This window comes from Schistocerca serialis, chromosome 8, assembly GCF_023864345.2.
Source record: "Schistocerca serialis cubense isolate TAMUIC-IGC-003099 chromosome 8, iqSchSeri2.2, whole genome shotgun sequence".
NCBI classification, from domain to species: domain Eukaryota; kingdom Metazoa; phylum Arthropoda; class Insecta; order Orthoptera; family Acrididae; genus Schistocerca; species Schistocerca serialis.
The window spans coordinates 259,421,966-259,448,028 of NC_064645.1; the positions used below are offsets into that span (position 1 = coordinate 259,421,966).

At 38.6% G+C, this 26,063-nt stretch overlaps 1 protein-coding gene across 1 annotated transcript in view; it reads right to left on the bottom strand.

Annotated features, from left to right (window-relative positions):
* LOC126416551 (uncharacterized) overlaps positions 1 to 25,840 on the bottom strand; it is a 42,799-nt gene extending 16,959 nt beyond the window's left edge. The window contains exons 1-3 of the mRNA XM_050084296.1: positions 25,728 to 25,840; positions 25,413 to 25,517; positions 12,023 to 12,095 (exon numbers count right to left, since the gene is read on the bottom strand). Coding sequence (XP_049940253.1) covers positions 12,023 to 12,095; positions 25,413 to 25,517; positions 25,728 to 25,748 — 199 coding nt within the window. The 5' untranslated portion in view covers positions 25,749 to 25,840. The remainder of the gene's footprint in view (positions 1 to 12,022; positions 12,096 to 25,412; positions 25,518 to 25,727) is intronic.
* Between the last annotated feature and the right edge of the window lie 223 nt (positions 25,841 to 26,063).

The window sequence follows — 26,063 nt, forward strand, 5'->3', positions numbered from 1 at the left end:
GCTAAACGACATTTTAGAGAGTTCAACACATTAAGCCACGATATTCAGAAGCGACAGCAGTCAAACAAGGAAAGCCAGCACATGTGTTGACATTGGCCATGCTTCTGCCCAACATGAGAAGGCTGATGAACAGCAAAGTTTGCACAGCAGCAGTCAGCACTTCGACGGATTAATGACCAAGCACACATGCAACGTTTCCACGGAGAACAACGACCAACACAGTTCGCACATCAGCAGTCAATGCTCCAGGAACTGTCAGCATACTGGACTCATGTGCATGATGTATCTGCGATGCAGATGCGGAGGATGACAGGGAACACGCCAGCATAGAGGTAAAACAATGGAACGCCGGCACATGTGTTGACATTGGTCATGTTTCTGCCCAACATGAGAAGTGTAGATCAATGACTGAAGAGTCAGTCGCTGCCCTAGAATGTTTCAATAACTGTTAGTGGAAGTACCAATGTTTCTCTCACACCTCACCCACTGAGCCAAACACAGAACCCATTCCACGGGTCACAAAGTGTCGCTTTCCTTCCCGCCATCCCTGATAAGATAATGACCTTTGCTGCCCTCTGTCATTGATTCTCAGTATCTAGTGTCACTAAACCCCAACCCACTACATTTGGTGTCACATAACCTTGGCTCTATTTTGAGGTGTACATGGTAGGGAATTTGTGGTACAAGAAATTTATGATGTCATCACCAGTGACGGGCCATGAACAACCCACAGACAGCAGATTACAACCTGCAGCCAACGGGCAGTATCTCAGCACATTGGTAAGTGCAAATTGGTTCCAGATGTATTTCCTTTTCAAGTAATGCTTTCACAGTGTAAAAAACAAATGATGTAAAACTCTCATTCTTTCAAAGAAATTTGACACTATAGAATTCCTTTTCTGAGCCTATTTTCTTGTAGTCAAAGGAAGTATATTTTTGGGAATAACCATTTGTTAAACAGGGAAGCAACACAATGACAGACAGTAAGACACAAAGAGTTTCTACCCACAAGGCTATTCAGAGCCTACTTAATGACCAACTGAGGTCTGACAATAGCGAATTGTGGAATCAATTATCCGAGTATAGGTTGACATCTAGATCAACCCCTCCCATACTGGATTTATCAGCAGCCACCCTTATTACTCCCTTCTCTGGCAGGCCAAGTGAGGATATAGAAGAATTTTTTGCTGATATGTCAGCAGCCACTAAACTTGGGTCTTGGTCAGATGAACAGATGTTGTACATGACAAAATTACAGTTAATCGGGCAAGCTAAGACGCACATACTATATCATGAGGAGTTATGAAACACATTAACATTTGATGGATTGTAACAGGGTTTGTTCAAAAGATTTAAAAAGCAGAACAGTTGCTGTTTTTATAGGGAGCAGTTGAACACCATGTTCCAAAGACACAACAAAACAATAGAAAGCTTTGTGGATAGAATACAAAAAGTTAATAGTAACACTTACCAGCTGTCAGCCAGCAATGAAGCCAATACTAGAAGCGGAGAATAGGGCGGTATATACCTTTTTGTGTGGACTGCCACTCCAAACATTATGCTGTGTTAGTGCAGAATGTCCAAAGAATGCAGTGAACATTGCTACAGCTTTAGAGGAAATAGACAGCGTGACAAGGTGCAAGGAAAGAAATAACGTATTGTCCACAGGGGTCCGCTGTTTCAGATGTGATTGGCAGGGACACATCATGAAAAACTGTCACCAATCATAGTGTACAAATTGTCAAAGTGTGAGCCATACATTTGGTGGGAAATTTGCAAACAGGGGTCCGTTAAACAGGAAAGGGAACCCTGAAACCACAGCCAGGCATTCCCATTAAAATTCCATGCAAAGGCAGAGTGCTGGTTACCAGGCACTATTAATGGTAAAAAACGTAGACTATTAGTCGACACTGGGACTCATGAGTCAGTCGTAAGTAAACAGTGTACTGACGTCAGCAGATACGACTGTCCAAGATATAAGTTAAGTGGTATAGGCGGAAATGACTTATGTTCAGTACGCTGTAAGTCACTAACCTTCACATTAAGAGTGTAAGATTCCAGGAGGTTGTGGAAGTCGTACCAAGGGTAAGCAATGAATATGTTGCTATCCTACGGTTAGATTTCCTGAAAAAACATCACGCTAAAATTAACCTCGAGCATCAAACAGTGGAGCTTAGCGGGACATTGTTTCTATTACATGACACAGCTGCCAAGGATGCTCTGCCGCAAGAGCCCTCTCCCCAGAAAGAAGAATCATCTAAACTGCGAGCAGTGTCCTTGAAGGTAGATTCGCAGGATAAAATCCTTCACTACAGAAAAGCTTCTTTGGGTGGACATTAATGCTGCTTTACCTGCAAACACACTATGCATAGTGGAACTGTTAGAGGAAAATGATGAATTGGACACAGCACATTGTTCTGTGCGCGGGAGTATACTTTGTGCCACAACAATTGATGGAGTACAGAAGATACTAGTGCATATAGATAATTTTGGAACAGAGAAACAAGGAGTTACAAAAGGGAATGTTAATAGCTAACATAAGTGCCTTATAGGAAGATGATTTCGATTGGTCAGATGTAGACAATAGGGACAAACCAGCCTCCTACCAAACTGCATTGTGCCAGAAGATATCACACTTAAAAGGAAATGAATGGGATATGATAGAAGCAGTGTTGGACAAGTTTCAAGATCTGTTTAGTTCACAGGGACTGCTACCAGCAACTAACATCACACAACACAGGCTTCCAACAAGAGATAACACTCCAGTTTATAGGAAACCATACAGAGTTCTTCACCAGTTACAACTGTTACTTGATGAATTCACAGATAAGCAATTAAAGGATGGTATAATAGAGTATTTGGATTCACCATACAGAGCAAATGTCATAATTGTGCCAAACCAATCTGCTGACAGTGCAAAACATTAGACTCTATTGTGATTAAATGCATTTAAATAGCAAAACAATGTCAGACGTGTATCCATTACCGAATATCATTGATATCATTGACCATCTCATCAACAGTAAATATTTCTCCACAATTGAGTTGAGTGGTGGGTATCATCAAATAGAAGTTGCACCAGACGACAGGCATAAAACTGCTTTCTTCACCCCTTCAGATCATTGGCATTTCTTAAGGATGCCTTTCAGATTAAAGAACGCCCCCACAACATTCCACAGATTACTAGATGGTGTGTTACATGGATTAAAACTTCAACAATGCATAATATACCTCGATGATGTAATCATATTTTCAAAAGACATCAAAGAGCATGCAATTCACTTATGAAAAGTTCTCAGACATCTCAGGCATGCTAAATTAACATTAAATTTGGAAAAGTGGCACTTCACATTAAAGGAAGTAACATATTTAGGCCATGCTATCAGCTAACACGGAATCAAAACCAAACCACGGCTAATAACTGCAGTTAAAGATTTTGCAACACCGCAATCTACCAAGGAAGTACAGCAATTTCTAGGCTTCTCAAATTTGTAAAAGACTATGTAGAAATAGCAAGACCTCTCACACAATTATTGAAAAAAGGTACTACATTTCACTGGACAACAGATTGCTACACAGCATTTGAAACACTGAAATACAAATTAACACACAGTCCTGTATTCATCTACCATGATTTCAGCAAAGAATTCATCCTGTCCTGCAATGCATCTGGATATGCTATCAGAGCAGTTTTGGGTCAAAATATTAAGAGTGCAGAACATCCAATAGTCTACGCATCTGCACAATTAAATACGACAGAAATGAATTACTCAACAGCATAAAAGGAGTTACTGTGTGTCATCTATGGTACAAAATATTTCAGGTGCTATCTCTATGGGCATAAATTCAAGCTGCTCTCAAGTGATTACTTGGGCTGAGAGACCCATCAAGTCATTTGACACGTTGGTCCCTATGCCTCTCCGAAATGGGCTTTGAAGTTATTCATAAACCGGGGAAGAAACATTCCAATGCAGACTGTCTTAGTAGAAAGTTAGCAGTATTAGAAGCAGCAGGTCGTGATGCAGAAGAATGGCAAAAGGCACAGGCTTCAGATGCATATTGCAAAAGATATGTGACACAATGGCAGTTTTGCATACAGGATGGAGTCTTGTATCGAACAATTAGACTTGGACTGGGAATCATGGTTCCCAAACACCTCTGACAGGAAGTCATGCAAGAGGCTCATGGACACATTCCTTCAGGTCACAGTGGTCAAAGAACTACTGAAAGACACATTGCTGAATGTTCCTGGTGGGAGACAAGAAACCACAATGTAGCACAATATGTGCACAATTGCATACTGTGCACCCAGTGAGCAGACTATTGCCATCAACGTATAGAAGGAATGGATGTATTGGTCCCTTTAATAAAACACCAGTTGGGAATAGGTACTTACTAACAATTATAGATCGTTTCTCAAGATATCTAAGTCTCTCTGATCAACAAGGAAACACCATCGCACAGGCTATGGTCAATAATTGAATTTTAAAATTTGGAGTACCAGAAGCACTTACAACCGACCAAGATAGTAGCTTCACGTCCGACCTCATGAAACAACTTTGCCGTCCCGCTGAAAGTACATAAATTACACACCACCCCATTACAAACACAGGCAAATAGATGGACAGAAAGGGTCCACCACATTATTGGGAAAATGCTTTGTTAATTTATCAATGACCAACACAACAATTGGGATATCATCATTCCACACTGTGTAAGCACATACAGTGCCAAAACACACGAAAGAATGGGCATGCCCCTTTATGAAGTTATTATGGAAGGAAGATGCTGTCACCATTCAATGTTATTAAGCCCAAAGAAGGAAAGAATGGAGAAGCAGTTAGGGAATTTGCTCGAAGGACATGTGGAAAAGATACAGAAAGCAAATACCAGAGCATCAGAACAGCAAGAGAAATTAGGCAATGTGCATCCAGAATTCAAAATTGGACAATGGATTTTCCTATCCACTTTCTATGTTGCTAAGGGTAAGACAAAAAAATCTGTGACAAATTACCAGAGTCCTTACCAAGCTGTTGACATCACATCACTAGTTAACATCAAGTTACAGTTACCCACAAAACATTGTTCATGCAAGCTGGTTTTAACCTTTTAAGGGAGTAATGCCACCAACAGTAGCAAATACTGTTCTGAAGCGTGCTGGAAACGGAAGACCGCTGATCAACCAACACAGAACACACACACAGCTCGTATAACCTTCAGCTGCGCGCAGTCAATTACATATCCACAATGCAAAATGTACCTTTCTAAATGTCAATAAGCTTTGTATACTACAGATTCTAGAGATAATGCACTAACAGGGAATCAGGCACAAAAAAGGGAATTAGCAAAATACATGAAGGGGAATTCTGGGTTTTAAATAATAGGAAGCACCGACATATGTTTAGACACTGAGTGCTTAAATAAGTATAAGTCATTCAGTAGAATGTATTAATAAGAGAATGTAGGTAATACAAAGTGCACAAGAATTCTTCTTTTGCCATAAAACCACAATTATGTAAGATGTTCTTGGCCATACTACTTTCCATATTACAGTTATAGTGGACTGATAGCTAATGGCACAGTATGTTCTCTCTTAGGCATGAAATTTCTGCTACATTATGCATTATGTTATGCAGAGCAGTGTGTATACAGGGTGTTACAAAAAGGTACGGCCAAACTTTCAGGAAACATTCCTCACACACAAATAAAGAAAAGATGTTATGTGGACATGTGTCCGGAAATGCTTAATTTCCATGTTAGAGCTCATTTTAGTTTCGTCGTCCACCTACACTCAATGGAGCAAGTTATCATGATTTCATACGGGATACTCTCTACCTGTGCTGCTAGAACATGTGCCTTTACAATTATGACACAACATGTGGTTCATGCATGATGGAGCTCCTGCACATTTCAGTCGAAGTGTTCGTACGCTTCTCAACAACAGATTCGGTGACCGAGGGATTGGCAGAGCGGGACCAATTCCATGGCCTCTACGCTCTCCAGACCTCAACCCTCTTGACTTTCATTTATGGGGGCATTTGAAAGCTCTTGTCTACGCAACCCCGGTACCAAATGTAGAGACTCTTCATGCTCGTATTGTGGACGGCTGTGATACAATACGCCATTCTCCAGTGCTGCATCAGCGCCTCAGGGGTTCCATGCGACGGAGGGTGGATGCATGTATCCTCGCTAACAGAGGACATTTTGAACATTTCCTGTAACGAAGTGTTTGAAGTCACGCTGGCACGTTCTGTTGCTGTGTGTTTCCATTCCATGATTAATGTGATTTGAAGATAAGTAATAAAATGAGCTCCAACATAGAAAGTAAGCATTTCTGGACACATGTCCACATAACATATTTTCTTTCTTTGTGTGTGAGGAATGTTTCCTGAAGGTTTGGCCGTACCTTTTTGTAACACCCTGTATAAAAAAAAAAAAAAAAAAAATTCTTCTTTTCCCATTCTTCACTCTCTCCCCCCCTCCCTTTTTCTATTCATCTTTTGCTCCTCACCCATTTTTCTCCGTCTCACTACCAACTCACTCTCCATTCCTCTACTTTGCACTCATTGTTCACACAGTTTGCCCCCATCCCCAACATACTATTTAGATCTTCAACTCCATCATTAATCCTTCATTCGTCCTACACATCAAATAAATATATATTAAATTAATGGAACAACATAACATACATATGATGAATCACAGAGGAAGAAAACATTTTTATATTAAAGGAAAAACAAGTGGTTAAGTTGGTAACATTACACAAAACACAAGAAAATATTTAGCCAGAAAGATGTAGTGATACTACAGTGACTCGCGTTTCACATAAAGAAATGCATAACTCTGTAAGACACTGGATTAAGTTGGAATCAACAAAGCCAAATGAAGGAATACCTCAAAAGTGTGCAAGCAGATGGCATTTCTTAACATGTGTGAAATTCTTGCATAAAATACCATAGATAAAATCAGCATCTTTTGTAATAAACTGTTTCCAATCTAGAAAGCAAGCCAAATTGTAAAGATCTTTCATTACAGCCCACTAACAATGATTTGTTTCTATAACACAAAATGCATTTGGTGACAAAACACAAATTTTCTTGCAATTGCACAGCTGGATTTAAAATACTTTCAATAACACTCATTTTGCAAAAGTGCTGTAATGATGATATTTAAAGCCCTTTATGTGTTTTAATGTTCCATATCTGGTGATATTTGACATTACTTATATTTTTCCCACAAGATATTTGCACGGCAGTTTTTTCCGCTACTTTTCAGTACATTAACTTATTTTGTTGCTTGTTCAAAATCTGTCACTATGACTATAACAACCACACATCCTATTTCAACACCAATATTCTTAGTCCTGATCATTAAAGACAGGTTCTGAAGTTTTTATTCCCTGCATGATTCACGTATTATTTTTTCAAAAACATAGTTGAACAATAGTGTCGAGTCCGTCTCTCTGTTGAATGCCTATTGTGATTTCAAAGAGTTTAGAGAAACATGCTTGAAATTTTACTTTGGGCTGTTTGTTCACCAGGATAATTCTTATAATCCCTAGCAGTTTTTCATAAATTCCCATTTCTGCCACTATGTTAAGCCGCATGTAACAGTCAACAAAATCATATGCATTTTTAAGATCTACGATAATAGATACCTGGCTTTCTCTCAGCATGTAGTATTTTATTAAGACAAAGTAGGAGTGATGCCTCAGCAATGTAAAATTCCATGTGGTATAAGCTTTGTTGTTGTTGGTTTTTTTTCCCCAGATTCTAAGGTACATTTTTTCAGAATCTACCTTAGCTAGGGAGCTATTTCTTTAGTTTATGCTCACATCTTTTGTATCAATGTTGAAACAAAGATATTGCACAATCTTGTTTGAAGAGTCCAACTACATTACAAAAAATTCTTTTTATTGCCTGCAAATTACTTATTGTGCAAGTAATGGACGTAATACTGTTTCAGTACAGTCACATTAGCTGTTTAAGCACTCACAGAAAATCTAATGACCCTACCTTTAGTAAAAGTTGATAAAAGACACATTAAATATGGAAAAAGGAAACTTACAAAAAACTGAGATTTGAGCAGTGATAAGTACTTTGTAAAGAAAGGTATGAAAGCAAAGGTCATTAATGCCAATTTAAAGAATAAACTGGAGGACTCCACTCTTTCATATTCAACTGTTCCCAAGTGGACAAATGAATTTAAATTTAGTCAGGAGAGCTTAGATTATGATCCGCACAGTGATCGGTCAAGATGTGTCACTATCGCAGAAATCAATGCAAAAGTGCACAAAATGGTCATGGAGAATCGCCGATTGAAAGAGCATGAAATTGTTCATGCTTGCCATCTGAAAGGGCATATCACATTTCAACTAAAGAATTAAAAATGAAAAAATTAACTGCAAGATAGGTGCCATGACTCTTGACGCTTGATCAAAAACACATTAGAATGAACATTTCGGAACACTGTTTGGCCCGTTTTAGGAGAAATGAACACGATTTTTTGCACCGGTTTGTAACCACAGATGAAGTTTGAGTGCACCACTATACCTCAGAGACAAAACAACAGTCAAGGGCAGTGGAAACATGCTGATTCTCCACCATCAAAGAAAGCAAAGACAATTCCTTCAGAGGGAAACGTCACGGCATCAGTGTTCTGGGATGTGAATGGGGTTCTGTTTGTAGATTATCTCCTCACTGGGCAAACAATTATGGAGAATACTATTCTAACCTCCTGAACAAATTGCAACAAAATATACGTGAAAAAAGGCCACGTTTAGCAAGGAAGAAAGTCATCTTCCATCAAAACAATGCGCACCCGCACACATGCCGTAGTCATGGCAAAATTACACGAACTAAGGTATGAACTGTTGCCACACCAACATTATTCACCTGATATGGCTCCGTCAGAATTCCATCCCTACCCAAAACTTAAAATTTTTCTTGGTGAATGAAGATTCACTTCAAACAAAGAATTGATAGCAAGAGTTGACAACTATTTTGCAGGCCTGGAAGAAACTCTTTTACGAGATGAAATAAAGGTACTGGAACATCATTAGACCAAGTGCATTAATCTACAAGAAGACTACATTGAAAAATAAAAAAAGTTTCAGTGATGTACATACTTTTTTTTCTATTCTGTTCAGAGAACTTTTCAAACCAACCTCGTTGATATAGAAGACTTCCTATTGTCACTTGATAACTTACATTCATATCACCTGATTCAACTGCTTCAAAGTCCAAAGCAAGTTCAAGTGGTGTTGACACCGGCTTGGCTTTGTTCATTCCAAATTTCTCCAGAACTTTTTTTGCGTAGGATTTCTGGGAAATACAAACTTTTCCTTTTACACAATCCTATGTAATTTCCATGCCTAGGCGTTGGCTTATCTGTCCTAAACATTTTATCTCAAAAAATCTCTTCAAAGGACTTTTGAATTGATCCAAAACACTTCTGTCATTTGAGAATAATAGTATATCATCAACATATAAAGCTATGATGACTGGAAGCTTTCTTATCACTTCATCAATTTTTTTATTCCAATTCCTACCAGCCTGTTTGGAATCCATAAACAGCTTTCTTCAGCCTCTATACTTTTCCAGGAGTTGAAAATTTTCTGGTGGAATGACATAAATTTCTTCATTTATTATTATATCTCCATAGAGATAAGTAGTAGTGATGTCAACATGGTCAATCTCCAGGTTCTCTAGAGCTGCCATAGACAAGAGGTATCTAATGGATGCATGCTTGACCACTGGTGCAAGTGGCATCCTGATAATCAACACCTTGAACTTGGGTGCATCCTTTTACCACTAGGCATGCCTTAAATGTTTCTGGTGTACTGCTAGTCCCAGGCTTTATTTTTAGTACCACTTGGTCTTAAGTGGTTTATGTCCCCTGGGTAGCTCTTCCTCTTCAAATGTGTTATTATGAACTAGAGACGATAATTCTTTCTTCATTGCTTTTTTCCATTCTTCATTATTTGCCCCCTTCCAAAGCTTCCTAGACATCAATGTCTTCACTTGGAAGTCCTTCTTTCAAATAGTAAGTAAAATGATCAGGCCATGTCTTTGGTTTGGTTCTCTGTTTGACCTTCAAGGTGTAACCTCTTGAACTATGGATCGATTCTCATGACACTCATCTTGAGTTTCAGTTTCTATTGAATCACTGTCAAAGCAATAAAAGGGTTCATTATCACTGTCTTGTGATTTAACTACTACTTCAGTTTGTGAAGTACTGACGTCCTGAAGAAATGTTTCTTGTTCCAATCCTAAGGCACTTGTGATCTCAGTTTCCTCTATCTTTGAACTTGAAAAATTCTCATCCTCCATAAATTTTACATTCCTGCTGACAATTATCTGGCCAGTCTCCCAACTGACGAAACAATACCCTTCGGTTGCTTGATAGTAGCCTACAAATGTTAACTTCTGTGATTTTTCACCCCCCTTCTTGTGATGTGATTTTGGTTGGTTGGTTTGGGGAAGGAGACCAGACAGCGTGGTCATCGGTCTCATCGGATTAGGGAAGGATGGGGAAGGAAGCCAGCCGTGCCCTTTCAGAGGAACCATCCCGCCATTTGCCTGGATTGATTTAGGGAAATCACGGAAAACCTAAATCAGGATGGCCGGACGCGGGATTGAACCGTCGTCCTTCCGAATGGTATGAGCCTTTTCAACCAATGTTCTATTAGCTCTCTCAGCAACACCATTTTGCTGTGGACTGTAAGGCACTGTAAGGTGGTGGATACCTTCAGAAGTCAGAAATCTTTTTTATTCATCATTGACATACTCCTTTCCATAGTCAGACTGCAACCTCTTGATATTTCTGCCTGTCTGCTTTCCCACCATGACTGAAGTTTTTACATATCAGTGTCACCCTGCATTTTTTCTTCAAGAAATAAATATCTTGAAAAATCATCAATGAATGTGAGAATTTTTCCCATGAAAAGGGTAATCTGGGAACAAGGCTTTTTGTCTCTATTATTCCAAGAATTGTCCTATCTCGTCGGATCTGAAGGTTGGTTTTCAACAACATCCCACAGTTCGTCATGGGTCAAATACAACTTCAAGACAAATAAACGCATCAAATAATTTTCACATCCAATCAACTTTTCAACCACTGGAACTCCAGTTCGGGCTGTATAACTCATTTTTAGTTTTGGGTGGGGCAAAAAAAATATTGGCAAATCTGCACAAGTAAATGATCAATCGGCAAAAATTAAAAGATCGGCACACCAGTACGAGCGTAACAACACTTACATACCCCAGAATCCATAATCACCACCGAATATTTACAATTAAAAAAAAAGGTTGATATCAATTTACATATCTCAACAGTAATATCAAATGTCAATGTTAAAAAACCATACAAACAGAAAGTACAGAACAATAAAATGTGTGAACATAGTAGAATACCTAAGCTATTTGATTACATTTGGGACTAGATAGTACTATCTGTGAGATGTTTACTTGTACCACTAAAATGAAACCAGACATTTATATTAAAAAATGAAATAACAAATACATTCCAAACAAAGAAAAATCAGACAATATGTGCAATTACAGAGTTTGGTTTTATGGTCAAATATGAGGAATGAATGACTCTAAATGGATGAAACACATTTGATTCAAAAATAAAAACAACTAAGCCCTCGTACATGAATGTATGAAAAATAGAGGAAATGGGCATACAACTGGAAGATGTACCAAAACCATGACATCTATAGAACAGCTTCAGCTATTTTCAGGTCTTTCTGAGATGAAAAATGGAGAGCTTCTGTGAGATGGTTGGATGAATGCCATGCTGACAAAGTGAAATGATGAACAATATTTCACAAAAAAGAGAAGGAGGATGGGGGGAGGGGGGGGGGGGTGGAGGGGAGAGAGAGAGAGAGAGAGAGAGAGAGAGAAGTGAAACGATGAACAATATTTCACAAAAAAGAGAAGGAGGATGGGGGGGGGGGGGGGGGGGGGGAGAGAGAGAGAGAGAGAGAGAGAAATTAGAGAATAATTAACTGACAAACCTGGTATAATCTTGCCATCTCGACCAACACGGACAAATGTGTCAGGATACTCTGTACTCACTGGAAATGGACACTGGAAAATAAAGATAGCTTGAGATAATATCGAAAATAATTTCAACTGAATCACTTCATTGTTAACTTATTTCCTCTATAATTTATGCTACAAGACCTAAATAAGCTTATTCTATATTTTTTACAAGCAGGAAGGCATACTAACTCAGGCATCTTTGATGGTCTATGTCATGTTTCCTTATCAAGTTCTCACCTACACTTAAAATTTTGTAAACTATGTTTCATTCTACTGTACCTGCTATTTACAACAGACTTGTACTGTGGGCTGTCACCTCTCCAGGAGATCGCACATCTATAGCTCACATCAACAACTCACCAAGCTGTTTATGTCCTAGCCTCGGACAGCTCGGGCCATTTACATCATAACCCCACACAGCCTCCGCAGTGTTGCGCAAAACCAGCATCGCCAATAGGCTATTGTGCTGTAAATAGTGCTGTAGTCATGGGCAACACTTTTCTATGCATGGTCACATGCCCACTCATTGTCATGCTAGTATCCTTCACTGGAGGGTATTTATAGGCTGCCACCCAATGACATTGTGGCTAGCGGATACTCCAGGCTCCATGCCAGCTGCATCTGCAGCCCACCAATCGAAGTAGGCTTTGCCCTTGCCGTGACCAGCTGTTATTGACACTTTGCTGAATTCCTTTCTGTCACTCCCAGGTACCACACTTCAATCAACTATCTCACATCATCCCACCGGCTGCAGCCATTATCAAGCCATGCCTCCAACATCCGTCGAAGTAAAACATCTTGGGGTCACTGTCATCCCAACGGCAGCTACTGTTGATTGAGCCACACACTCATCAGCTGCTGACATCCCAGAAGTAGGGTCATCTTTGAGGGCACATCCTCGCCTTACTGGATCCTATTGGTAATCGTTCTCGGCACCTTTTTGCTCCACTGTGTACTATGGCTTTATGAACTTCGTCACTGTAGGCACCTTCCAGACATCAGCAATTGATTCATTCCCAAAAACTGTCTTTTAGTTTAGTTTCTTAATTCAGCAATAAACAGTTGTTACTGTGATGTGTGCATTTCAATAGTCATCTGCTGCAGCTCTTGGCCACAGACGCTAAATATTCATTCGTCTCCTCTAACACGTTATTGTTAATAGAAAATTCAAGGACTGCAATTCAGAACGAATGTACCAAGTTGTAACTAAGTTTAGGAACAGTCAATTCACAGGGAACTAAATACTTTTCAAGCAAGTAGAACTCCCACTTTCTGGTAGCAAAGTACTTCTGTAGACTTTATTACATCATCATCATCATCATCATCATCATCATCATCATAGGTAACTACTTTATAAAGTTTTTATTAAAAATGCAATTCAGACTGCAATTTGCAGATAGTCAGCGTGCTTTCTCTATATAAGAGTTCACTCACTGTCAAAGCCATTCCAAATACAGGGTATTGTTTACTCTGTCAAATGTTGAATACTTGCCATCAGATTAAACTAATGCTCAGAGACTACTGGAACAAATGAATGCCAGCAAGGATGAATAATTACAGAGAAGCTACACTTGTAAAAGAAAATACCATCTGACTGGGCATGAGTGAACTTTTTGTTAGCTTCAATTGCCTTCACTTTTTGGGCAAGTTATCTTCTTCCTAACACCTTCTCAGGCTAAGTGATGCAGTGCTTAAGTCAGTTAAGTTGTACTCAGGAAGAATGGGGTTTACATCTTCATTCAGTCATCCAAATGTAAGTTTCTTATGATTTCCACAAATCGTTCCAAGTAACCACTAAGACACTTCCCGATCAAAGTGTTAAGCCAGTCCTCCCCTATCCTTGTCCATTTGTAAATTTGTGCTTCATCTCTAATGATACTGATATCCACAGGACATGAAATACAAATCTTCCTTCTCTTTAACAACACCGTGTTATTCTTATCACCCAATTGATACCCATTATGTTGATGGTATTTGGCACTCTCTTGTTCCCATCCATTTCTCCCTCACTCCCTCATTTTTTCTTTCATTTATCAACTTTTCGATTTTTCTTTGTTAAGATGATTTTTCTTCACTAAAAAACTTACTTTTCTTCTGTCCACTTATCTCTTATATCTGACTATACTTCTCCCTCTAGTCTTAATTAATTTCTCAGCTGTTGACTCTATCTCTACCAATTCTAATTTTTTAGGCTTTCAAATTCAGATCTGTCCATAGTGAGCATTTATGTTGATTTTCCTATTCTTCAATCACCCCTGACCTAGAGTTTTGAGACAGTTACTTTATTAATGTGTGTTTCTACTGTAATAGCCACCTAGATGGAAACAACAATTTTGAAAATTTTGGGATTCTTACCAATTTTATATTTGATGTTTCATGAAATTTCTGTCCACTCATTTATAATTTCACTGTTTCAAATGGCTTATATCTATTCAATGGTTTTCAATGACACTAGCCACTTTTGGCCATCAAAATGAATCAGAGGTAACAGGTGAAAATTTGTACCGGACCGGACCAGGACTCTCCCACTTAATGCAAGCAGTTGCCTTAAGCGCCATGGAATTTTACACAGGGTGTTTCATTTATTGTGTGGAAATTAGTGTTTACTTCTGGTGCTAATAAGTTGTTTTTGCTTGTTTGAAATCACGTAATATGAATGACATTAGGACCTGAACTGTTAATCAAATGTACACCTATTCAGATATCATCTGAGTTGGTCTGCTAAAGTTCAGTCTGAACCCTTGATTAATATATTTGTATCATCAGCAACACTAGTTAATTGAGTGGATGATCATTTATGTAGGTTACAAACAAGAGGGTGCCCAGTAATGATTCTTGAGGAACACCACATTAAGAGTAAGTACTCCCATTCTGAAGTTCGTTTCAGATACCCTGTGGTTTCTATAATGAAGATAAGACTCCATCCAAGCAAGAGGTTTGCCACTAATGCCAAACATTTTAGTTTGCATAGCAGAATTTTGTTATCCACAGAATCAACAGCTTAGGCAATATCACAAAATATGCCAGTAGGATCATTTTTCTCATTTAGTTCTTCTAGCATTCATTTCTGATGTATTCATATTGCTTTATCCACAGAGTATCCCAATAGACAGAGAACCAGTTAACAAGTTCTGATCAGCTAAATGAGTCAGTATTGTATCACAAACCACTTTCTCGAGCACATCAGGAAAGACTGGAAAGATCAAGAGAGATGGTTAGCTTATGCCCAGTTTTGTGGTGGGTCACCAGAGCATGCTTTCCATCCGACCCAAATAACCACCCTGTTGCATATTAATAGTGCAGAGTCACATACCCATGAAACGCTCTTCCATTTCAGATTCCTGCAAAAGAACGCGCCTGGTGAGCACCTGCACTGAAAGATTGGATCCTTAGTCTTCGCATCTTACTGATATATACATTCTACGTGGGAAAAATATGTCTAAAAACAAAGATGATGTGACTTACCAAACGAATGTGCTGCCACGTCAATAGACACACAAACAAACACAAATATACACACAAAATTCTAGCTTTCGCAACCAATGGTTGCTTCGTCAGGAAAGAGGGAAGGAGAGGGAAAGACAAAAGGATGTGGGTTTTAAAGGAGAGGGTAAGGAGTCATTCCAATCCCGGGAGCGGAAAGACTTACCTTAGGGGGGAAAAAGGACGGGTATACACTCGCACACACACACATATCCATCCACACATATACAGACACCCTAAGGTAAGTCTTTCCGCTCCCGGGATTGGAATGACTCCTTACCCTCTCCTTTAATACCCACATCCTTTCGTCTTTCCCTCTCCTTCCCTCTTTCCTGACGAAGCAACCATTGGTTGCGAAAGCTAGAATTTTGTGTGTATATTTGTGTGTCTATCGACGTGCCAGCGCTTTCGTTTGGTAAGTCACATCACCATATATATATAGTGTGTGTGTGTGTGTGTGTGTGTGTGTGTGTGTGTGTGTGATGTCTATTCTTTAGGACATGTCTGAAAGATTAGACACTGCATATATATGGAATATATTTGTTTGTGAAAGATTTTGAGTCAATTTAATTGCCAAGACCATTTTGAAAGTAGTAAATCTGATGGTTTGATGGTGTTTCTAGGATAACATTAAAATTTTGAACTGATTTGAAAGGATTACCTTTAAGTTACATTTGTGATAAATCAGTGCCTCAGGCCATATATCTAGACAGACTCAAGTATGATGCAGTAAAACTCGTTACCATACTTGATATAGGCAAACTGTTTCTCTTGCTCTTTTCAGTCTTTCCCGGTGTGCTTGGGAAAGCGGCCTATAATAGAATACCGATTAATTTAACTGATCAGAACTTGTTAAATGGGTCACTGTCTTTTGCAAAGGAATACTCTGCAGATAACTCAATATGAATACATTACAAATGAAGTGCTAGCAAAGCTAAACATGAAAAATGATCCTATTGGTATATTTTGCAATCTTGACAAAGCTATTGATTCTGTAGATCACTAAATTCCACTATGAAAACTACAATATTACAGCATAAATGACACCTTTCTTGTATGGATTGAGTCTTATCTTTATAAAAGAAACCACAGAGTCTCACAAATGGACTGTGTCATAGGGGTAAAACTAACTTCAGAATGGGGATACTTACTCATAATGCAGGGCTACACAAGAATTAGCATTGGGACCACTCTTGTTCATATCCTACATAAATGATTTCCTAATTAATTTAAAGAGCAATTTAAAAACTAGTGTTTTCTGATGACACAAACATACCAACCAAGGGTTCAAACTCAACTTTTGCAGCTACAACTCAGATGATAACCGAACAGGTGTACAGGTTGTCAACAGCTAACAGTTCAAGTCTTAATCTCATAAATACTCATATTATGTGATTTCAAACAAGCAACAACCTGTTAGTACCAGAAGTAGATACTAATGGCAATACACTAAATAAAATATGCTGTGTAAAATTCATTGGGGTCCAGTTTGGATATATAACAAGTTAAAATAGACAGTTAACACACAGATAAAGTAATCAAGAAGTTCAGTCCAGCATTTGTTTTGCCCTTATAAACATCTCTCACTGTGTAGACCTACAGACAAAAGTGGTAGCTTACTTGGCATATTTTTTATTCCACATTACTCTATGAAAAGGGGCAGTGCACCAAAAGAAAACAGTAGTCAGCTGAACTTACTAACACTTACCTAATGTCAGCTTCATGTTTTAACATAATCAAAATGTGGCATGTGATGCCATATGTGTACAACCAGACAGAGAACAGAATATGGCAAATATTTCTTTTGTGCCCGTAGCAGTTTCTTGACTGTATGCAAGTTGTGATGACATAGTGACCTGCATGAACTTCCAGCATGCTGGAATAGCTGTGAGTCAGCAACTTCTGTTAAATCAGTACAACGACAAAACCAGTCCAAAGTTGGAAATTTCTTTTTTTGATTCACTCAAAGACGACTTTCAGGCCGGGGCCCATTTTCAAATCATCGTAACATAGTCAAAAATAGTATTTTGGAAAACGCAAACTGTCAACTATCTGTATGCACTGTATTTGTTTGTTTGCACATTTTTGACATGGTTTTTGCATTTTCAGAAATACCATTTTTAACTACGTTACAATGATTCAAAAATAGGTACCAGCCTGAAACTAGCCGAGGGAATAAAAAACTGAATTTTGCAACTTTGGACTTTTTTTTTTTTTTGTCATACTGATATTGATTGTAGCAAACCTCAAGGTCTAGGTTTGGGTGAAAGGTGACAGTTTGGTTGTGAGTTCGTAAAGCAGTCTCAAAGGGTTCAGTTAATCTGTAAATAGTGCGTTTATTTAGCAGAAGTGAGCATTGAGAATACTGTGTAAATTACATAACCATACAGCTTGTCGAAGTCTTTTAAGGATAGCTATGTGGCAAATAAGTCACCATGACTGACTATATCCTCACCCACAATTACTTCTCCTTTGAAAGCATTCCCTACAAACAAATCCAGAGTATGGTTATGGGCAAGCTCAGGGCACCATCCTGTGCCAACCTATTCATGGACCATCTGGAGGAATCCTTTGTAAATACCCAGAATCCTAAACCCCGTACCTTGATCACATTCATTGGTGAAATTTTTGTGATCTGGATCGAGGGTGAGAACAACCTACCCACATTCCTCCAGAACCTCAACACCTTCTCCCCCATTCACCTCACCTGGTCCTACTCAACCCAACAAGCCACCTTCCTCAATGTTGACCTCCACCTCAATGATGGCTATATCAGTATCTCTGTCCACATCGGACCTACCAACCACCAGGAATACCTCCATTTCGACAGCTGGCACCCGTTCCATACCAAGAAGTCCCTTCCATACAGCCTAGCCACCATTGGAAAGCGCATCTGCAGTGACAAGCAGTCCCACGAGCTTTTTGAAGATTTAACACCATATTCTTCATCAGAAGATGACTGTCTACCATAAGTGAAGCCTGTTTCCTTTATAATGGCATCCGAGCTTGGCACTGGTCAGGTGACATTGCTTGGAAATGCAGAACAGGATCACTTGGAATCTAAATTTAAATGCGTTAAGAATGTATTCAGGAAAAGCAAATCAAATCACATCACATTAGAATTGTATTTGTTGGTAAAAATAGGGGTAAACCCATCCAGCCAATGGAAGAAGACAAACCCACGGCATTCCTTCCAACAGCAGGGTGACCTCAAGAAAAATCAGGCACATATTACATAAATATAGTAATAGCCCAGTATTCTAACCTCCAAAGAAAACTAACGATTTGCTGCATCCACTGAAAGACAGCATGGATTTGAGAGTAACTAGTGTTGACAATGTGTCACTTGAAAGTGCCAAGAATTATTAGAGGACAGATAATCAACATCATAACTAAGTGCTGCACTGATCATAAGCAGCCTTCATGGTGGGATATGTAGTGTCACAGGCTATTTTGTATGAAATAGCATTAAGAATGTGTTCAGGAAAAGCAAATGCAAATCACATCACATTAGAACTGTATTTGTTGGTAAAACCCCCTACCCCACGAGAGCTGCATCAAACCAGTCTCAGGACTGAAGACGACAACAACAACAACAGCATTTCACACTCAAGGTTTAACTTAGCTGATGAAATATCTTGGAAGATTTCTCAATGTGTAGGCTAGACAAAAAGACTAGACAGCCCACTGTGTGGGAACTTCTGTCCAGAGACAGAGTAATACATGGATGCTGTATATTTGGGGAACCCTACAGGTGTTAAACCATCACCACCTGGTGCAATATGAGGCTGCTTACTGCTTGCTGGTGTTGTCCCATGGACGAGCTCAGCCCATGGAATAGTGCGGCAAATGACAATACACAACCAGCTTCTTCTCTGTGCAAAGATATCAAATTTGTTGATTTTGACCTTGGGTGATGATCTGTCACAAAGAACATTGTCTGCTCTAGCAATTGTAATATTAATCTGATATTCTTCAAGATGTTAATGTGAAACATTTTTTTACAATGCTGAAGAACATATAAGTTAAACTGATGTCAGAGTATATGTTAATTTAGTTATGTTAGTTGGAGAAAATTCTCTCTTACAGCTCCGTGACTATCATGACTGGAACTGAGACTGGAACTGAGTAGCGGCCTGGTCCACTATTGCAAATGGCGATCAAATTATTTAAGGAATTCATAAGTATTAAGAACACAAGACAAGATGGTGTATGCACTTGTATGTATGTGTACAATATACATAAGTAAAAGCATCAATCAAGCTACCATGACACAGCAGGATCATGGAAACGTGTCTCCATGTAAAGCTGGAGGCAATCAATGGGAGAATTGATGTGGGAGCCAATGAACATGGATTTGAGGGTGTAATGCTAACATAAGAATTAATCAAATTTTATGGATGGCCTTTCCTTCACATTCTGCTTTTGCTGTCGACATTTCTGTTATCAATATATACACTGATTAGCGAGAACATTATGACCACTCCCATCACAAGACTGAATGCCACTTATTGATGTTGGAGGCACATGATACAGTGAGGACAGTATATAAGCAGAGCAGAGAAGTGGGGGAGTAATTCCAGCAACAATACAGGCTGCAAATGGTGAAATCCACTGTGATAATCGATATTATAAAGGGCATTGTTATGGCACAGTGTCAAGGAATGAACATCTTGGAAATGGCTAAGCTGGTCAGCAGTTCATGTACTACTCCCATTAGCATCTAAGGAAAGTGGTTGAAGGGTGGTAAAACTATGAGGAGGTGACACGATTTTGTACATACATCTTCATGTTTTTATGACGCAATAACTGCTCCATTAATTTAGGAAGTGCAGCCACATGAACTCAGCATCGTTGAAGACAACTTATGTTCACATCTCATCACACAACACTGTTAGATGTTGGAGGCTCGCCTTCTCTTTAAAGTAGGATGCATAGCAATTGGCAGGAGATTTAACAACAGAGCCAATTCTGAGGGAATCAGATTAGGAAATAAGACACTTAAAGTAGTAGATGAGTTTTGCTATTTGGGGAGCAAAATAACTGATGGTGGTCGAAGTAGAAAGGATATATAATGTGGACTGGCAATGGCAAGAAAAGCGTTTCTGAAGAAGAGAAATTTGTTAACATCAAGTATACATTTGAGTGACAGGAAGTATTTTCTGAAAGTATTTCCATGCTACTCTATCCTGTTCAAGCTTCTTCATCTCCGAGTAACTACTGCAACCTACATCCTGTTCAATCTCTTTAGTGTATTCATGCTTTGATCTCCCTCAACAATTTTTACCCTCCAATACTAAATTGGTGATCCCTTGATGCCTCAGAACATGTCCTACCAACCGATCCCTTCTTCTAGTCAAGTTGTGCCACAAACTCCTCTTCTCCCCAATTCTATTCAATACTTCCTCATTAGTTATGTGATTTACCCATCTAATCTTCAGCATTCTTCTGTAGCACCACATTTCGAAAGCTTCTATTCTCTTCTTGTCTAAACTATTTATCGTCCATGGTCACTTCCATACATGGCTACACTCCATACAAATGCTTTCAGAAACGACTTCCTGACACTTAAATCTATACTCGATGTTAACAAATTTCTCTTCTTCAGAAACGCTTTCCTTGCCATTGCCAGTCTACATTTTATATCTTCTCTACTTCGACCATCATCAGTTATTTTGCTCCCCAAATAACAAAACTCATTTACTACTTTAAGTGTCTCATTTCCTAATCTAATTCCCTCAGTATCACCCGAGTTAACTCGACTACATTCCATTATCCTATTTTTGCTTTTGTTGATGTTCATCTTATATCCTCCTTTCCAGACACTGTCCATTCCGTTCAACTGCTCTTCCAAGTCCCTTGCTGTCTCGGACAGAATTACAATGTCTTCGGTGAACCTTAAAGCTTGGAGAATAGCAAGAACTTATTGAAACCTGATATAGGATACATTCTTCTCATGTACCATGAACATCTTTGCCGAGTCTCTCTCACACGTTTCACACACACCATTTGTATTTCTCAATTTTCTTCAAGAGTCTTCCGTGCAACTGCAGCATTCCTGCATTTGGCTGCTGATTTCTTTCTTGCAGTTTTTAACTTCAACAAATAGTGTTCAGTAATTTCATCGAGAATATGTGTCTGCAGGTCTTTGCAATATGAGTGTTCATTACACACTTTATAAATTGTATAGTTGAAAAATTGTACATTGTGTGTATAAAAAAAAAAATTGATTTCTGTATCTGAAGATATATATAAGTAAAGTTCCTTTACTGTCATATTCAAGCAATGTTTCTGCAAGCTCTTTTTCTAGTTGCTGGATCTGCAATAGAATTGATATCATTCATACTAGGTAATTGCCTACTGATTGTGAAAAAGTGTAGTTACAAGGCGAGGTTTTCTTCTCTCCTTAGAAAATCTGCTTGCTACCTTTTTAGGCAGGCTTTCCCATAGGAGCTTTTTTTATGACTGCTGAATTTTTTGAGGTGCTGCAAGGAACCACCTTCTTTACCCTAGAAACACCCCTGCTGAGGGATTACAGACATTTATATGATCCTATCTGGGAACCACAGGTTTCCAACTAATCTTCAGCTGGTACAGATTTTTGTTTAAGCCTGTACTTTATTTTTCCTTCAGCTCTCTCTTTACAATGTTCAATTACAAATTTTTCACAGGATGATGCCTTTAACTTCATGCTTTCACACCTATTTTAATTCTGTTCTCTTTGTTTTTCTTTCTGGGTGTTGCATTTGCTGACATCCTTTTGTAACTTTTCTCAAAGTTTTCACATATGCTCTGATGACATTGTTTTTCCTGTTATCTGGATAAATAATATGTGAATATTAGTGTTAACCATTGATGCAATAGTTATACCAACCAATGTAACTTAAGAATGCCAAGAAGCATTAAATGGTTTAGATTTTAGCAACAATCCAAAAAACTGTCATGGGTAAGACTTAATTATTTTCAACATTTATAGGTGGTCATTTACTTACTAAACACTGCTTTGTAGGTGACTAGATGTTTTTAGTTGCTTTTATCATTTCTATCCCAAAATCAACAGTCATTACAACTGCCAAGTTGTAGAGTACGCTTTTTCATTTTTTCATCATGGGTGGGGAACAAAATGTATAGCCGTTTTTGTAAATCAGCTGCATACTTAATATCTTACTGTCCTTTAAAAACTGAAGTTTGTCTAAAAGTTAAGATTCTGTTCTTGAAACTTAACTGAAACTAGCTGCAATTAATTAGGTTCATGCATAAGTGTGTGGTGTTTTTCCTCTTGCATGTTTGTATTCTGGTTGATATTGGTTTATTTATTGATTGTCATTTCTCACTTGTAGTTCATTGTCGCTCTGTGAGTCTACATATCACTTGGAAGTAGTCAGTTGAATGTGGCCACTAGAAAATGGAGTGCCAATTGGAGAAATTGAAACATTTCCTATACATTCTTTGGTTTACATTCAGCAAAGGGATGACAGCAGCGCAGGCAGTCAGAAACATTTGCACCATGTATGAGGATAATACCACTCGACAGAGTACGCAAGAAAATTGTTTTCTGATTTTAAGGAGGATCATTTTGATATTAGTGGCTCACCACATTAAGGAAGACCTTCATTGTTTGATGAAGATCATATAATTAATCCACAATTATCCACATCAGTGTACCCAAGAACAGCAACAACTGGCAAACGTGATGAACTGTGATCATTCCACCATCGTGCAACGTTTTCATGCAATGGGAAAGGTTCAAAAATTGTGTGTATGGTCACTGCATGCTCTTAGCCAAAATCACAAAAATCAGTGGGTGCCACATGAGCATCTCTGCTTGCTCATCATCATCGGGCTTGTGAACACCACCAACCGCCCCTACCCTGTATTGTTACCCGTGATGGGAAATGGTGACTTATGCTAACATACAGAAAAGAAAGGAATGGCTGAGCCAAAACAAAGCACAACTCCCCATACAAAGAGCTACACACATACACAAAATATAATTTTATGCATCTGGAGGAACAGAGATGGTGTGGTGCACTATGAATTGTTTCTCTGAGGTGTAACCATACGTGCTGACATTTATCGTCAACAAGTGAGACATTTTGCAGGTGAAATCCAAGAATAATGACTAGGAAGACTGCATGAAGCGATGCTACTCCGTGATAATGCCCACTCGCATTACGCTAGACTGAGGGGGGGGATTACGGGAAGCCATTCCACACCCAATTTATTCACCTGATCTTGCAACCTCAGATTTTCACCTTTTCTGCTCTCTACTGATTCAAATAGTTCTTCACCTCAAAACCACATGATTTCTACAGTCATGGAATTGAGAAGCTACCCCAGCATTTGCAGACTGTTGTAAACAGTGACAAAGAATATATTACTGATGACTAAAGTCTCCTATGGGCATCTATTGTGTTTATTAAACTTATGGAAAAATGCTACAAACTTATGCACCAGCCCAATAAATGGTTGACAACTTTTTATCCTTCATTCTCATCCATAGAAGTGCCAACTTTGTTTAACTATATTCCTATAAATAATTTTGTGGCTTTGGCAGTTTTTTTCAGGATAGTAAAATTTAGACTTTTTACATTCAGAAAGCTATGACATAAATTTAATTAAAAATAAAATGAGGAGCCTTGCGGAAAATGGGACAGGCCCTATACACAATGAGAATACAATGTTATCTAAGCTGATACACATTTTTGGCAGACATATATTTAATATGCAAATAATATTGTTGAACAAAATGTAGAAAGCACACTATAGCAAATAACAAAGCTTTCGAAAGATCTATCTAAAGCTAATTGGTCTCTATTACACGTACATATAAACATAAACATGAATATTTTTCCAGGTTTCAAACACTAGATTTACAACAAATGTCTGATATCATAAGACTGGATATGAATAAACTGGCTGAATAGAAAAATAAATATTCTAAGACCCATAGTTTTTCTGTTACATATGGGAATGAAGAGAAATATTCAATATGAGTCAGCAGCTTTGACTACTGATATAAGGAACAAATGACATAAACAACATGATGACTATAACAAGATCCCTAGGGCAAGTTTTTCACATGGGCTATGCTACAGATCACGCTGTCACCACAGCAAGGTTTTTTAGCTTCACATTTGTGGTCTCCCAAAGTCACAACTAGATTGCCACCTTCAAATTACTTACAGCAGACAATGAGCTATGCAACAGACAAATTTGACACCACAACCAGGTACACCCCCCCCCCCCCTTTCCAATTCATTGGCTTTGCCAACTAACAACAAGACTGAATGTACACACCAAATCATGAAGTCACGGCAGGCACTAATATTAGATAATTGGTCAAAGCTGATGGTACTCTTATCAAATACTTCTCTTGATCCACAAAGGGAAGGAGGACAGAATGAGACAAATGCGGTTAAAGTGTGATATTGGACTCACCCTCATTTACGTAATTTTGGCTGCTATGTCAGATTGATCTGCAACTCAGCCCGAGGTCTAGGGAAGGTTGAAAGGTGGTAATTTGGTTGTTTCCTGGAGAAGCCAACGCACGTGAAAGACCAATAAAGATAGTGGTAAAAGTTCACCGGTAGCACAGCATAATGTTTACGTTCACAAAATATCGAAAAACGGAAGGAAGGTCTAAGACCCAAGACTTTTACCTCGAGAGCAACGTACTGATATGTAATACAAGCTGATGGAAGGTATCTACCTCTCTGTGACGAACTGTGGCAATCTACCAACACACAAACTTCAGTCTCAGAACATGCAGCAATACAAACACATTAGTCTAGATTCGAGTACATAACTTATCAAAGCTCGGGCAGCTACTGGATTTATTTCTGATAAAAAACTTATCATTCAACAAAATATAAATACCTTTTTGTGTTTACATAACAAAGCTGCGACACGTAAATTTAAGCGGAAAAACTTCAGTTTCGAATTAATTCCTTTCGTTTTGCAGAGCGGACAAGTGCTTCCTTCCTGAAAGAGGTCAACGCATTACTGAAACATTGTTATTGTAAGTGAGATAGTCACAAATGAAATTTTTATGCCTACTATTCTGACAACAACTAGATAATTTACACAGAGCGTTGTTCCCCAACACATTACTGAAAAATTGTTAGTGATAAGTGAGATAGCACAAAAGAAAATTTTTATGTCTACTCTTCTAACAACTAATGCGTAATTTACCCAGAGCGTTGTTCCCTGCATGCTTCACTACAGAGCACCAATTTTAACCGCGCTTAACAAAAGGCACGAGGCGGCACATACTGTTTGTTTACATCTATCTGACAAGTGACAACTTACACTGTGAATGTCAATGAAGCTCAACGACGAAGAGTACTTGGTGCACAATAGATCGCTCGGTATGTATCTCGATACTATTTTTGTGATCTTATTTCGCGTTCCAAATTGTTTTCCATGAGAACTGATCAAATGAGACACCATTCCTCGATAAGGAAAGAATTTTTGTTAGCATGCAAATCAGTAGCTGTACTGAGATGGAACGACTAGCGCCAAATACCT